This window comes from Macrosteles quadrilineatus, unplaced genomic scaffold, assembly GCF_028750875.1.
Source record: "Macrosteles quadrilineatus isolate MER2022 unplaced genomic scaffold, UCM_ALF_1.0 Scaffold_3__2_contigs__length_128488019, whole genome shotgun sequence".
In the NCBI taxonomy this organism is placed as follows: domain Eukaryota; kingdom Metazoa; phylum Arthropoda; class Insecta; order Hemiptera; family Cicadellidae; genus Macrosteles; species Macrosteles quadrilineatus.
In genome coordinates, this window is record NW_026542596.1 from 101,272,979 (window position 1) to 101,289,340 (window position 16,362).

Sequence of the window (16,362 nt, forward strand, 5' to 3'; positions counted from 1 at the left end):
TGTTCTTGAACCTTTTTGTTAATAAATCTAGAGTAATATCCAGTTTTGCTAAGAAAGGTTGGATATATTTATATTCAGGAGTTCTATATAACCCTAACAATATAAACGACATACCATCTAGTATGATTTCAGTCATACAGCACTCAAATTCTTTCTCCAAAATAAGTTTTTGAATTCCTTTAATATGTACTGTTTTAAAATTTACATAGTTACTAGTAAGTATTAGAACACCACCCCCAGTGGTTGAAGATCTGGTCCAATAGGATGCTATTTTATAATTTTTCAGTTTAAAATGAAACAAATCTGTCTCTTTCATGTTAATTTCTGTTAGAACAACAATATCTGGCTTAATTTCATCCAAGTTTACTTCCAAAATGCCTATACGGGTTGATAAATTTTGAATATTTTGATGAAGAATTAGAAAGTTTTGAGTGCTGTTTACAGAATGTGTTAATTGGTTGCTAGATCTTGGCCTATTTTTCTTAAAAAAGTGGTTACATTATGACATGATGTATTAATAGAATCACAGGTTAGGGGTAGGGAATTCAAGACAGGAGTGAACAATTGGCAATTTAAAGGTACTTCATTCACTGCACCAACACTATCACAACCCCTGACAGACAGCCCCCCATCACATGACACAGGCGCTGGTGACTCCTCCACAGGCTGGGTCATTTTTTCATTTTCCTTGGGCCAAAAGAAGCAGCTACTTGATCCTGGTGATCTCAAGTCTGAAGTAGAGGTTCTACAAGCTGAAGGGGTTGACACGTCATCGTTTAATGGGCTACTTAAGGATGTTTCCATAGCAGATGAGTGTTCCATGGATTCCTCTACAATTTTAGTCCTAGTAACTGAAGCCAATTGAAGTTCTTGATTAACTGGTGAAGACTCCTGCTCATGATGATGATCAATAACTTGCTGTAAGCGTTTGATGAAGTATTGGTAGGGAACACCATTGTGTAATGGGTGGTTCGAGTGTTGATGGTAGCAGATTATTTGCACAGATGCTTTGGTTGCCTCTTGAAATTGAACCAGATTCCTGATGAAGTGATCTGGCCACACCTGATCCCTCACACAACCCATTGCAGAGCAAATAAGCACTTTAAGGTTCTTCTTCTTGAATTCCTCAGTTAACTGTTGGAAAGCATAGTCGTAATCGTAGTTTGTAGGTTTAAGATAGTATTTTGGTTTTGTTATTAAGCTAAAGACACTAGCTCCCTTATTAGTCTTCTGATAAGCTAGGTGACTGCTTAGGCAGTCTGAGGGCAATGGTTTACCAAACTCCTTACGGAAGGTAACTGCCACACCAGCACTTAGACTCCTTTCATGTTCCAGGTCTGCAGATATGGTGTGAGCAAAGCCAACAGATTCGTCGTTTTGAAATTTATTAATCATGCTTTTCATGCTTGTCTGAATTATACTTATTGGAGGTAGACTATGGTTGACTTTTCCTCTTATGTTTGATATTTCTTTGTTAGGCCTAATAGAATTTATAATGATATATGATAGCTTTTTCTTCCCCCTATGATTTAGATGTAGTCCATGACGTGTAAAATGAAATCTTTGTAGTTCATCCAGGTCAATAAGATGCACTTTGTTTGTTCTTATTGCTAATTCTCTGATATAACTATTTAATAAGTTGATATCATCATGACGCGGATCATTTAAGCCTATGTCATAGCGATTTGGTATTGTGGTAATATGTACAGATGATTTATCCTTACTTAGTTGTGTCAGATACTTTTCCAAATTGCTATAGATGTTTGAGGTTGTTTTTTTGATTACATCATTGGTTCCAGCAATTATTACTAATGACTGATGTCGAGATCTGTTTGCTTGGTTATAAATCTTCTCAGTTGTAGCACCGGACATGACTTGACCACAAACTGTAACTGCACTTCTGCTACAGTGTTTAATCATTTCAGGGAGTTCTTTTCCATGGCTGTCAGAAAACAATTCTATTTTTAATGACTTACCTAAATAGCCTACTCATTAAAATTAATTTATTAATATTATTAAATGGTATATAAAGTTGACATTTTTTAGGAAATATTTTAATGAAAATTCTGTACAATCAGATAAATGGATATTAGACTCATTAAAATTAATTTATTAATATTATTAAATGGTATATAAAATTTACATTTTTAAGGAAATATTTTAGTGAATATGCTGTACAATCAGATAAATGGATATTAGCTTATTCTGCAGGTTTGCTGCGGTGATATATTTTTTACTTAATGACTTTTCAGGTGGAAATTTCGTTCTCCTTAGTAGGTCTTATGGCTTGTACCGACCCGAATCTTTACCTCAATTACAATTTTGTTTTTTAAAGAACATTAAAAAGCGTAGTTCAAATTAATTTTGTCTTAATCTTTCAGTTCTGATTGTAACCAATCACCATATTACCTTCGGGAACATAAAGACCTATCTTCTTCATATTTTGTGTAATGATTCCGTACCAATCAATTGATTGACAAATAATTAAAAAGTTAAAATACCTGATTGTTGCCTTGTGGTCGAAAGTATTTGTCCTTAATACTTTTGACCACAAGGCGAAAATCAGGTATTTTAACCTTTAATTTATTTCCTCCAAATGTGAATTGGAAACTAAGTTATCTCAACCTTTGTTGAATTATACTAATTTGGTTTAGAATTAACTGTAAGAGAAGTTACAGTGTTAAATAAACCTGGACAATAACTACATCATTAATGAAACAGAGTTAACTTTTTGCCTTTTAATGTTAATGTTTATCACAACCACACCACTCTAGCATCATAAAAGTTGGTGTTACCCCAAACCAACTGTTTCAATTGTTGCTGAAATAAATCATTTAATTGTTGTTATTGGTGCAAGTCAATGTGCCACAAATTAATTGACCAATGTGGAAATAACAATGGGAAATTATGTGATGTGTTGTGGGTGTGTAGGCCTACTGTGTAATGTGTAGTGGTGGTGCTAGAGACAGCTGTGTTGTGTAGGCTCCTTGGATCTGACCCCCCTCTCATGCCTACTGTATGCTCAGAAAACATCTGCTAGTACAGTACAGTACAGTCTGTGCTGTAAACATCTGATGTTTGGCTACAGGCTATGTTGCAAGTAGGTCATTGTTGACTGTAGGAAATGTTTATTTTAGAAAAAATTACATTGCTACATATAAATTAAAATTCTGTATTACTAATGTCAATACAGGTACTCAGGTAACAAAGAATTAGTGGTCGAATAATTATTCTTGAGGTAAATTTATTAATTGTTTTCAATCTACACCAGAGGACCTATGCTGCCCCGCAGCGTTGAAATAAATATCTTATTCGAGAAATAAATTTATGATTTTTATGATTTTATGAGTAATACATGTGGGGTCTTGACTGCAATTAACCCAGCTAGATCCACATTTAATAAATATCGTGCTGATTCCACTACCCAATAGCACTCACGTAAACCCTGCCCAGCGTAAGCCAGCTTTGATAAGTCGTGAATAAATTCATTAACTACATTTTTATTTAATTTTAACTACCCCTCGCCATTGAAACTCGCCTGCAGCAACTTGCCCTAAACATGATATCGATAATTGTAAAGTTAATTTAGTTACATCAGTTAATTTATTGTTGGTTGAACCTGCCCTAATTTAGAAAAGATACCCCTTACCCCCTTTATCCCCCAAAAGATTACAATTAATTAGACATTATCGGTACTTTACCAACTGTTGACCAAGGATCAGGACCTCCTTCTTCTTCGGCGACGGATCTCAGACAAACCTGCTTGCCGGCGGTTGGTCTTTTCCGGTTGGAGCGCTAGTCTCGGTCCGACTAGAGCTGTCTGCCTGCCTTTGGATCAGCCGATGGGGTTGACTCTTACCTCAATATATATAATTATTGGCGGTGATGTGGGTTACTCCCACAGCTCTCCCCCGCTCCCCAAAAAAAGGAGCTGGAGCTAGCATGCTGGACCTGGAACTTCTGGTTAAAAGGGGGCAAAAAATTAGTGTTTGGGGTTTTGGTAGGCAAGGCTGCTGCCATGGCTACACTAGACTGCAGTTCCAGTGTTGGCAATTTACTTAGTTGGCGGGGCTTAAACAGTTTATTATAAATATACAAATAGGATAGTAATCCATAAACAAGTAAATAAATATCAATAACAAATAACAATGAATAAATAGTTTGAATTATAACAATGCGATGAAACATATAATTCTTAAAGGTGTATGATCCTGTAGGGCGCTTTTATGTAGGTTCGCTGCCCTAAGGTTAGCATGTTGATCGCATAACTGACTTAATCTACTTAAAACTACCGGTTTGAAGATGAGAGATGTGTTTGTGTAAGGATTGGTGTGTTAGTGTTGGTGAGCGTGTATCCTCAAACTATTTCGAAGTAGGTTGAGGGGAACAATCCGCTCTTCCCCACGGTCATTAGCCCCTGAACTGCGCTAAAAGATGAAAAAAGTTAAAAAAAAAACTAGGCACAGTTCACGGTCTAAAAGAAAATAAAATAATTTTAAATATGCGCAAAAAATGAATTTACTCTAAAACCAATGACGTGGAGGAGAGCTGCAGCTCAGGTTGTAATGGGCGATCGCTAAACCCTGCCGCCTTCTGAAGGGCGTGCCTACGCGAAACACGACCTTAGTCACAGTTGGCGACAGGTGCAGGCTCCATCACAACCCTGTGTGTGTATGTGTGTGCTACGGAGTGAAAAATTGTACAGTATGGACTAACCTAACTTAATCTAATATCACCAGCTGAGAGGGTTCATGAGATGCGTGAGTTTTTGATTTAACGGGTGGGTGGGGGTTTAATTGATGTGGTCGTTCGTGGAAGTCCCTGATTCGGGTGAAAATAGTGCTTGAGCTGAGAGACATGAGCTCGCCTCACAACCTTTCCTGTCTTTGGATCCATTAAAATTACTGTGACAGGTGACGTGTATGCCTGTATAATAGCGGGTTGTGACCAGAGTGGAAGCAATTTAGCATTGATTTTGTTGATTGCCTTGCTCTGGTGGTGTAGTCTAAACATGACCCAATCGCCTATCTTGAAGGATGGGGGGTGTCTTCCCTGATTGTATTGTCTTTCGCGGGCTTCTCGTGCTTTAGTTAAATTTTGGTGCGCTTGTACCCATTTGTCCCTGGTTGTTTGGGGGTTTGTGTTGTAATTTAGTAATTGGTCCAAATCCCAGTTTAGTTCTAATGGATGATTGATCTGAAAACTTAAAAAAAGGTCTGCTGGGGAATATCCGGTGCTTGAGTGTTTGGCTGAATTAAAGGCTATCTGGAAAAGATGGATATTTTGGTCCCAATCAGTTTGATGATCTGAGTGATAAATTCGAATGGCTATTTTGATATTCTTGTTCACTCGCTCGGCATGGCTTGGGTTTGGATAGTATGGAGTGGTGGTTATGTGGCGGATCCCTAACTGAAGACACATGTCTGAAAATTCTTTAGATGTAAAAGACGAAACGTTGTCTGACACCAGATATTTTGGGAAGCCGAAGTAAGCAAAGAGGCCTGAGCGTAGAAGTGAAACTGTGGTTGCTGACGTTGTGTTCTTGGCCGGAAGAAAAATTGCAAATTTTGAAAATGAATCGACAATTGTGAGAAGGTATTTATTTCCTTTCTTGGAACGTGGTAATGGACCAATGTGATCTATGAAAATTTTTTCAAATGGTCTTGTCGGTACTTCGGAGGATAAGAGTCCTGCTCTAGAATTTAGGGCTTGCTTAGATCGTTGGCAGAAGGTGCAGGTTTTGACCATGTCGGTTATGGTTTCCTTAAGGGTTGGGGACCAAAAATGCTGCTCGATTCGAGACCAAGTCTTTTTGATGCCTAAGTGAGCTGTGGTTGGGGCTAGATGATAATATTTAAAGAGAAGTGGTATTAATCGGTCTGGAATAACTACTCTGGGTTTGGTTTGGCTTGGAAATTTGTGTGTCAGTACGTTGTCTACCATTGAATAGTTTGGTGGTGGTTTTTTTCCTTTCAATGACTTAATGATTTGTTGTGTAACTGTGTCTTCTGACTGATGTTCCCTAATATCTTTAAAAGCGTCTGGTATTTTAAATAAAACATTGATTTGATGTGGGTGATCTGATGTGGGTGAACAAGCTACGGGTGATGTGATTGGGGGTGGACAAGCTACGGGTGATGTGATTGAGGGTGGGCCTTCCTCGAACATGCGAGAGAGACAGTCGGCTACTACGTTGTCTTTTCCCTTAATATGATAAACTGTGAATTGGAATGAATTGATTAGTGTGATCCAACGTGCGATCTTGCCTACCTGTCTAGGATGGTTCAAAAGCCAGGTTAGTGCGTTAGAATCTGTATATAACTCAAAATGTCTGTGTTCTAAATATACACGGAATTTCTCGAGGAAGTGAGTTATGGCAAGCGCCTCTAACTCGAAGGCACTATAATTTTTCTCGTGTATGTTTGTGGGACGTGAACCATATACCACTGGCAGAAGTGCATCGTCGTACCTTTGGGACACTATTCCACTAATGCTAGTTCTACTGGCATCTGTATGCAAGACAAAGGGCAGATCAAAATTTGGCATCTTAAGGACTGTAGCCGAAGTTAAAGATTGTTTCAATGAATTGAAGGCCGTTTCCTGCTCTTTTCCCCAAGTGAACTTTTCACCCTTCTTTTTGAGTTTGTTTAAAGGAGCTGATATTTCGGAGTAATTGGGGATAAATTTAGAATAGAAGGCGGTCATACCTAAAAATCTGGACAACTGTTTGAGTGTTCTAGGGGTTGGAAATTCATCTATGGGTTTGGTTCTAGTGTTGCTAATTGATAGGGAGTTGTTTTTGATTTGATGACCTAAAAATTCGATTTCCTGCGAAGCTATCACCATTTTTCCGGGATTGACTGTGAGACCTGCTCGTTCGAGGCGACGAAGTACCTCTTGGATGTGCTGAACATGTTGTTCAAAGGAGTCTGAATAGATTACTAAATCATCGAAAAAAGAAAAAACATATTTAAATTTGATATCACCTAATACTTTGTTCATCAAATCGTTGAGTACCATAGAACCGTTGGCCAGTCCAAAAGGGACATAATTAAATTCATATTGGGCCCAAGGGACCACAAAAGCTGTCAAGGGCTTTGACTCTTCATCGAGGGGTATTTGGTTGTACGCTGAATTGAGGTCTAAAAGAGTAAACCATTTGGCCTTACCTAAATACTGGAATGCCGTTTCAACTGTGGGGGTAGGGACTGCTTCTAGGGATAACCCATTATTTAAGGCTTTGTAATTGACGACCATTCTCGTTTTCCCTCCTTTTTTGGGAACTGTAAATGCGGGAGCTGCGAAAGGTGAAGTGGATTCCCTAATAACGTTGTTTTTTAAAAGCTCGTCGATATGTTGTCTTAAAATTTCTGCTTTTGGTGGTGAAAATTGGTATGGGCGGGACTTGGCTTGATGACCTGGTTTCATGTTTATATGGTAATTGATGAGATTGGTTCTTCCTAATTTCTTGGTTACCGTATTGGGGAACTGCTCAATTAAATTCTTAAGTTTGCGAATTTGATCGTTTGTGAGATTGTCACCAAAGGTTGGGCCTATTGGTTGTTGTTTGATTTCCTGTGGTGAATCCTCGCCGAGTGTTAATATAAGAGGTTGGGTGTATGGGAAAATGATGGTTTGCTTTGCTATGTTTATTACTGCTTTTGTATATTTCAAAAAATCTACGCCTAAAATAACTTTGACTGGTAATGTTTCGGCGATGTAAAAGGGAAATGTCCATGAGAGGTATTGAATTTTAAAGTGAAGATTGACCTTGAATTGAAATTTTAAAGAGCTTGACGACGCTGTTGTGGCTGAAGTGGAAACTTTAATTGGCGGACCTGTAACCACTCCTTTTATTGCCTTAATGATGTCAAAAAATTCTTTAGAGATAATTGAGCATGATGCTCCGGTGTCTACTAAAGCCTGTGATATTTGATGCTGAAATTTTAGAGAGACAAAGGCTGATTTATTTAATTTGGCTTTGAGGTTGTTGTTACTATTGTTGGGTTGGGTGGTTTTTTGTTGTTGGGGTGTGCTAGTGTTGGTAGAGGTTGAGGCCTGAAGGGCTTTAGTTTGTGGTATGGCAGACTGAATGGTCCGGAGAGATGCGCTGCCTAATGACCTCCCCTGGTGGAGTTTAAATTCCGCTTACTATCAGAGGAAGATGGTTGATTTTCACGATTGGGCTGCCGATTGAAGTTAGTGTTACGTGGATACGTGTTGAATCCTCGACTCGGGTTACTTGGTGGTTGATATTGGGGTCGGAAATTGGGCGGTTGTGAATTGAATTGGTAATGATTGGGAAATTGTTGAGTCTGATGATATTGTTGGGGGTAATTGGTTTGCCAATGGGGTTGTCTGTGCTGGAAATTATTTGAGAAGTTGCCTCTATTTGGGCGAAATTGGTAATTGCTGTGGTACTGAGGTCTACTAGTGGATGGTTGCTGGTCTCTTGGTTGATTTTGGGTTGATTGGTCTAACAGGCTTGCTGACAGGGGGGCCACATCAAGTAAATCCTGAATTGAAGTGATAGGCTTAAGGCCTGCAAAGGTTGTTCGTGTTTGCTGATTAATACCTCTAAAAATGGTTTGAAAAATTTCCTGTTCAGGGGTGCTAGGAGACAAAATGGTGTGCAGGGTTTGAATGTCTTTAACAAAATCGGCTAAGTGTTCCCGTTGGTGCTGACGCCTATATAAATTTTGGTTCTTGAGTTCTCTCAGAGTGTCCGAGGTGAAAAAATTCTCCCTAATGCTATGTAGTGTTTGGGGCCATGAAAGATTTTGTGCGATCGCTGTCATCCAGAATTCTCTGAAACGGTTCGACGTATAAGGCATTATGTTCATTATGATGTATCTATCTTTGACGAGATTTAATTGTATGATTTGGTGTAGCTTCTTAAGGAAAGTGACCAATTCGCGAGTATCAGCGCCGGAAATTCTGGGAAGCTCCTTTAGCAACTCCGTGACGTATGGCGGACAACTAAAATTTTCTGTCTGGCTCTGACTTGGCGTATGAATTACTTTAAATTGTTCTGTGAATGTGTTTGCCGTTTGAGCGACCGCGTTCAAGGTCATTGTTTGCAAGGACTGAATGAGGACTTGTATGTTTGGGTGTAGGATTGGTGAAGGACTGTGAAGGGTGTTGGTACTGGTTGTAGCTGTAGTTAGTGGAGTAGTCGTAGTAAATGTTGTGGTTGTCATGGGGGCAGTGGGAGGTGAAGTTCCAGTGATTGTCGTGACAACAGCGGTAGGTGACATTTCAGTGTTTGTTGTGACCGGTTGCTCAGCGTTGGGTGCTGGCGATTGAAGGTTGGCTTCATTTGAGCCATTATGCTGAAGATTTTCTCCATTGAGACTTCTCACGAAATTCTTCAGAATTGACCTATTTTCCTCTAAGGTCGGGGCTGAGTTAATATTCCAAGCAGCGCATTGAGCTACTGCTTGTTGAGCGTTAAGCGCATTAATCCATGTTACCGTGCTCGGTACATTCTCAAGAGTATAAATTGGCATATTATTCAATACGAAGACTGGGGGCTTAGAGGGGGGTGGGGGTATCGACTTAAAAAAGGTGAAAGGTGTTGGCGATCCTAAAACTGTATGATTGGTTCTAAAAAAAAAATTATTATGTGTGTGTTTTATGTACCTATACAAAATTATAAAATTGTTTAATCTATAAAAAAAAATTTATTATTTGAGCGTATTGCACCGGACGCATTGTCGGGCCACAATCCCTATTTTCCCATACCCAATTACTTTCCCTGAAAATCTGCTTATCGTTTGATTTTTTTATGTTAGGAGGTAATTACAAGTGGAGAGTTAATATGGGATTGCAGGATTGTTTTGTCATGGAACCACCCTATTCTATTGGACACCATACATAAAAAGTTTGGAATAACCAGCAAACTCTTGTCTCATAATGCACTGTCCCTATACAGCGACAATAAGTCAACGGTGAGCCTCCAAGGCGTTCGGTTTCCCGGATACCTTATGGTGAATGGAGGAGAAGCGAACCCCGGTTGAAACCTTTTTTGGGTTTCACAAACGCAATTCAATCCTATATCTTGGTGTTCAAAGGGGGCAGCAACAAAAAAAAAAAAAAAACAAACAATTTATTGATTTGGGGAGAGGCCTCCGAGTTGATGGTAGGGGAACTTTTTTTTTTTTTTTTATTTATTTATTTATTTTTTTTTGGTTGAGCAAGTAGTAAGGAGGGTGAAGACAAGGGACGTTGATACCTTGGCGGCTTTGAATTTATTGACTAGTCACATTCCATTCCATGTTCCCCGACGACGCATCGCGGGCTACCAGTGTCACCTTGCTGGCATTTCTACTTTTTTTTTTTTTAAATACCAGGGGTATGCACTAGTCCCGCGGATGAGTGATACGATGGGGTTTTTTTTTTTTTTTTATCCATCCCATCACCACCCACGGGTGCCATGCTAATGGGCCGACAAGGGGGGGTTGTACCCGTCTTAAGCTGGATTGGAGTTTGGAAGCCGCTTAATTAAATATTTTCCAGGTGAGGTAACAAGGTGTGATAGGTATAAAGGTACTTGCTCATGATGATTTTTTTTTTTTTTTTTTTTTTACATATATATATACATATATTTATAACATATAATATACATATATACATACATTTTTTTTTTAACAAAAGGGGATACCATTCAACTCGAATTAAGTTATTGTTTTTTGTTCTAAAGACTTGGACCTCAAAACCATCAATCATCTATGTGATGTCATCACATCACCTGAAATGTGACAGTGCATCTGAGAGACATGTTGACTACTCGCCCTAGTTCTATTTCGGGTTGAGTAACCCAACTAAATATTGACAGAGTCCCTACTTGGTTCCAGACTGGATAAGGTGGTAAGGTGACCTATCTTGAATTCGTAGAAAGCAGACTTTCGTTTCAAATGAAATTAAATTGACGATTTCCATGAATATATTTTTTTTTTTTAACATTCATCAAAATCGTCATAAATATACCTAGGCCTACACTAAGAAATGCATCGATGCTTGTGGCTTGCGACAATGGTCGGCTCAAACGCTTTTGTAAATTCGCTGCAATTAATTTTAAAAAAAAATTATTTATTTTGTTAATTTAAAGTGAAATGTTGTTCAAATGATTCCCTAGTATTTCCACGAGGCGCGAAAAAGTTCTGGCATTGAAATGGATTCCATCTTTTCTTCCCGAAGGGTAATATTTTGCTTCAAAGTATCGATGAGCGCTGTGAGTTGGAATATCCAAACGTAGTAAGTGTGTGGAGTGAGACTGTAAAGTGGCTAAGTATTTGTTGAAGTCATCAATGTGAGCGAGTGCGTTGTTGTTCTGTGCAAGGCGTGGAAAGTTAGGCAAGGCTAGGATTAATAACAGTTTGGGTGTGTGGCGTTTCTTAACTAATTTCAATAAAGACAAAAATTGATTCTTCATATGCATCAATGGCGTATTTCGAATTATGTCATTCGTTCCTAAGCAAATAAGGATAATTGAATTCGGCGGTATCGACGAATGCGTTGACTTATAATGTTTTTTGTAATCAGCTATCGTCGCGCCGGAAAAACAAAATGATTTTTCTAAAGCTATTAATGATCTGTGCTCCTGCAGAAAGTTGGCATATCTACAGAATTGGGAGTCACCCATTAAACTAATTGCATACATTTGTAATTCTGATTTTGTTTGATCCTTGGATGGTAATAATTCGAAGGGGGTGGGGGGGGGGTTATGATGTGCTGATGTGCGGGGAGGGGAATTAATATAATAGGCCTACTAATGAGGTGAAAAATGCAAAATAATTAGTCGTGGGAATTTTCAACCATGTGGGAAAAGCCTAACTTATGCATATAGCACATTAAATAATAGGCCTAACCGATAACAGAGTTAAACAATAAACTTATAAGTTAAATATAATTAGCCTACTGTATTACTCATCAACAAGTACGCTCCAACGCATCGCAAAAAAGAAAATTTGGTACAACTACTAACTGCGGGAAAAAATTTACTTAGGCTACTGTGGCGTGGCTGTAACTAAGAATAATGCAACTGTAACTAATTTATAAACAATGCAAACTAATTTATGAAAATTTATTGCAGGCTTAATAATCCAGTAGGCCTAACTGTAAAAAAAACAAAGCGCTAGATCATGAAAGAGGACCGCCAGTAACAATTAATCTATATCAATGTTTGTGTGAATTGAGGGGGGGGGGGGGTGATTGTCCCGAGTAATGATAGTAAAATGTTACTACCTTTTGTGTATCGCATGCTTTACTCAGGTACTGAATCAAGTCAGTAAAACTTATTACATCTTGCGGTCAACCCACCCATTGCCTAATTCAACCTAAACTGTTCTAGCAATCACCGTACTAAATCTAGCAAATTGTGTAAAAAAAAAAAAAGGGGTGTAAATTTCACTATTAAAAATAAACTAGGCTGCTAAGATCAAGAATAAAGAACAATGACCTGATTCTCTGGTAGGAATTACTTAAGATTAACTACTTAAGACTAACTAGGCCTAGGCCTACCTAGGGCTAAATTGCTTGAAACCACCACAAAAAATTATTGTACCCAAAAGGAGTTAGCCTACACAAAATTACTGTGCATGGTGATAAATATACCTCTTCTGTATGTAAAAGTCAAGGGCCATTGCATTTGAATACTTAAATCAATTTAATCTGAACACACTGCAGCTTTAACCTAACAAACTTACCTACTTATGCTGAATATACTGAAAATAGGCCTAACTAACCTTGGGGAAAAAATATTGGGAATTATAATTATCTGTAAAATAAATAAAAGGTACGTTACTTACTATTACTATTGAAATGTGTTTCGCAGCTCAACAGGATGCTTCACATAGCCTAGGCACTCACATGGGTTAAGTAGTCCCACGTCGTACTAATTACACGCATATTCGTCACTTAAAATCGGATATTGAAATGAAAATTTATTGTAAACACGCCAGCTTAAAGTTAAATTTAATATCTTGATGAGTCAACTTGCTCACACGAGGTCACGCCGGAAATTCCAAACTCGATCACGTGATCTGACCTTGCATGATTACACAATGGAATTCATGTTCTAAACCATTACTGAACACCTCAAATTACCTTCCCCGAAAATAAAAAATCGTTTTAAAAGTGAAAATTATGGAACTTAAGACTTACTCAAAGCCTGGCCAGCCGAACAGGATCCCGCGATAGTTACTATGCAGGCCATGATGATGTTACGTAACGCTTTGCTCTGCTACCAACTGTGGGGTCTTGACTGCAATTAACCCAGCTAGATCCACATTTAATAAATATCGTGCTGATTCCACTACCCAATAGCACTCACGTAAACCCTGCCCAGCGTAAGCCAGCTTTGATAAGTCGTGAATAAATTCATTAACTACATTTTTATTTAATTTTAACTACCCCTCGCCATTGAAACTCGCCTGCAGCAACTTGCCCTAAACATGATATCGATAATTGTAAAGTTAATTTAGTTACATCAGTTAATTTATTGTTGGTTGAACCTGCCCTAATTTAGAAAAGATACCCTTACCCCCTTTATCCCCCAAAAGATTACAATTAATTAGACATTATCGGTACTTTACCAACTGTTGACCAAGGATCAGGACCTCCTTCTTCTTCGGCGACGGATCTCAGACAAACCTGCTTGCCGGCGGTTGGTCTTTTCCGGTTGGAGCGCTAGTCTCGGTCCGACTAGAGCTGTCTGCCTGCCTTTGGATCAGCCGATGGGGTTGACTCTTACCTCAATATATATAATTATTGGCGGTGATGTGGGTTACTCCCACATACAGTACCGTATCTTGAACTTAACTGATTCAAACAATCGATAGCTCAAATAAAAGCCTATAATTTACTGATTATTATGAGTCTAAAACTTATAAAAAACATAAACAATACTGGAGCTATTGATTTTTAATCATAGAACAAATTTATAAAAAATCGTTTGTATGCTGGTTGTTCACCTCACGTTTGCTTGAAACTCATCCGATTTGAATAACTAATAGCTTAAATAAAAGCCGGTATTTAACTGAAGTTTCTTAGACCAAAATATATAGGATTATTTCATTATAGCTGGTGAAATACATAATTGAAGTGAGAATTAGAAAATAAATCAAATTTATTTTTTTTGTGGAGTAACAGTAGAGAAATATATTTCGATGCTTGATGTGAAATCTGTGCGTTCATACCTTCAATTTGAGACCTCAATCATGAAAATCGGTGGGGTAAAGGAGCCAAACAAACTCGGAAAAGAAAAACCAAATTTTACTCCCATATGAAATACATGGGGAGAAAATTTTGTTTACGTATAAGTCGAGTGGGGTTGTAGATAAATATATGCCGATGCTTGATGTGAAACCTGTGTGTGCATATCTTCAATTTGAGACCTCAATCATGAAAATCGATCTGGCAAAAAAACCAAACGAACTCGGAGAAGAAAAACCAAATTTTTAAAATGTATAAGATGGTTAACATTTGTAATGATATGATGCAATATGACCGTCAATATTACTCGGTCTGGCAAAAGAACCAAACGAACTCGGAGTAGAAAAACCAAATTTAACTCCCATATGAAATACATGGGGAGAAAATTTTGTTAACGTATAAGTCAAGTGGGATTGTAGATAAATATATGCCGATGCTTGGTGTGAAACCTGTGTGTGCATATCTTCAATTTGAGACCTCAATCATGAAAATCGATCTGGCAAAAGAACCAAACGAACTCGGAGAAGAAAAACCAAATTTTTAAAATGTATAAGATGGTTAACATTTTTAATGATATTATGCAATATGAGCGTCAATATTCATCCTACAATTAAATCACCATAACCTTAGTAACTCAACTTTATACGGTGTGTTTTAGGTCTACAATCAGTTTTTCCTTATCTTAAGGTCAGAATGTTATTTTATTTCCTATACAAACTTATTTTTCAAAAATGTTGAGTCATTGATTTTAGTTGTCAACAAGTTTTCAATAAAATACTTCAGTGCCTAAAATGTCATTTCACAATTTCTAAAACTAGCTGGGATGGGTTTGTGTTTGCACAAAAAAAGTTTTAGCTTAATCTTCCAAATAGGTTCTTTGAAATAATTTAAAACTATAATAATAATTTGTATTTTATCCTATCCTAAACTATAATACAAGAATAGTATAATTCAATATTATTCAATATAATACGAGCTAAGTCTGTTTGTCTGTAACACATATCTCAAAATCCAGCAGAAGGATTTTCACAAGATTTTGGAATTAGGGACTTATAGCCATAAAAACGTGATTGGTGACAGCCACTACCTCAGGAAAATTTATATTTCGCTACACAACTCATTTTAAAATTTAACATTGGCCTTATGGGTTGCTAAGTAGCTATGATGGTTGAACAAATTAACAAGGAAAAAGTAAACAAAATACTTTTAACATGTGTTTACAACAAGACATCCACGGTAACTAGCTAATTACAAATGGTTCGGTCCCCCGGTACTAAAATATAAATATTTAATGACCACCAGCTATTAAATTAGCTTTTTAACCAGTTTCTCTGAGCGTACCCAGACACTGATATGTTTAGTCTCCTCAGCACTTTAACGACCCAGTTACAGAGCTTATGCTACAAATTCTTAATGCTACACTGTTATGTAGATTACTTTACTCAATACAACGATTTCCTAACAATTCCATATGTGTGAGATATAACAAACTGGCACAACCCGTTATGTTAGTTCGCCTAATTAATAGTGTAAATTTGAAAAGTATTCATCTGTTGTAAATACATATTTTCTGATAAAATAAAAGGATTACGTTATCCAACCACAGTTGCTGGTACAACTAGTTTTATTCGTTAGAACTTGGTCAGGTCATTGTATGCAACCACATCATCAATGTTTTTTTTTTCCTAGGATGCTAGGCACGAGCCCGGGATTGATTTTCACGTTACTTCAGGCTAGACCTAGGGGTTGAGGCATTATCACTTAGATAAAATCCAATGGTGATTTGGCGGGATTTGAACCCGAGACCTCACGGACTGAAGTCCCGCGCTCTAACCACTACACCGGTTCGCTCCCTGTTAATACATCATCAATGTATTAATACATTGTGGTATGTCAAAAGATTCTTTAAAATATTATCAAAATCACATAGTCAAAACTAGTCATGTTGATCAAATTATGAAATTGGAATAAAAAGTGATAAAACTGGTTAAAACTGTAAAGGCGCTAGCCAGCACTGTCTTATCACTGTCACTGATTAAATATAACAACTAAACTAAGGAACAATCCTAGTTGTCATACCAGCAACTGTGGTTGGATGAGGTAATCCTTTTATTTTATCAATAATATATTCCAAACAAGGATCACAAT

At 37.7% G+C, this 16,362-nt stretch overlaps 1 protein-coding gene across 1 annotated transcript in view; it reads right to left on the reverse strand.

Moving 5' to 3' along the window:
- Positions 1–4,334: 4,334 nt before the first annotated feature.
- LOC128989415 (uncharacterized) overlaps positions 4,335–16,362 on the reverse strand; it is a 123,265-nt gene continuing 111,237 nt past the window's right edge. The window contains exons 7-8 of the mRNA XM_054411306.1: positions 5,932–6,204; positions 4,335–4,427 (exon numbers count right to left, since the gene is read on the reverse strand). Of these exons, the coding sequence (XP_054267281.1) occupies positions 4,335–4,427; positions 5,932–6,204 (366 nt within the window). The remainder of the gene's footprint in view (positions 4,428–5,931; positions 6,205–16,362) is intronic.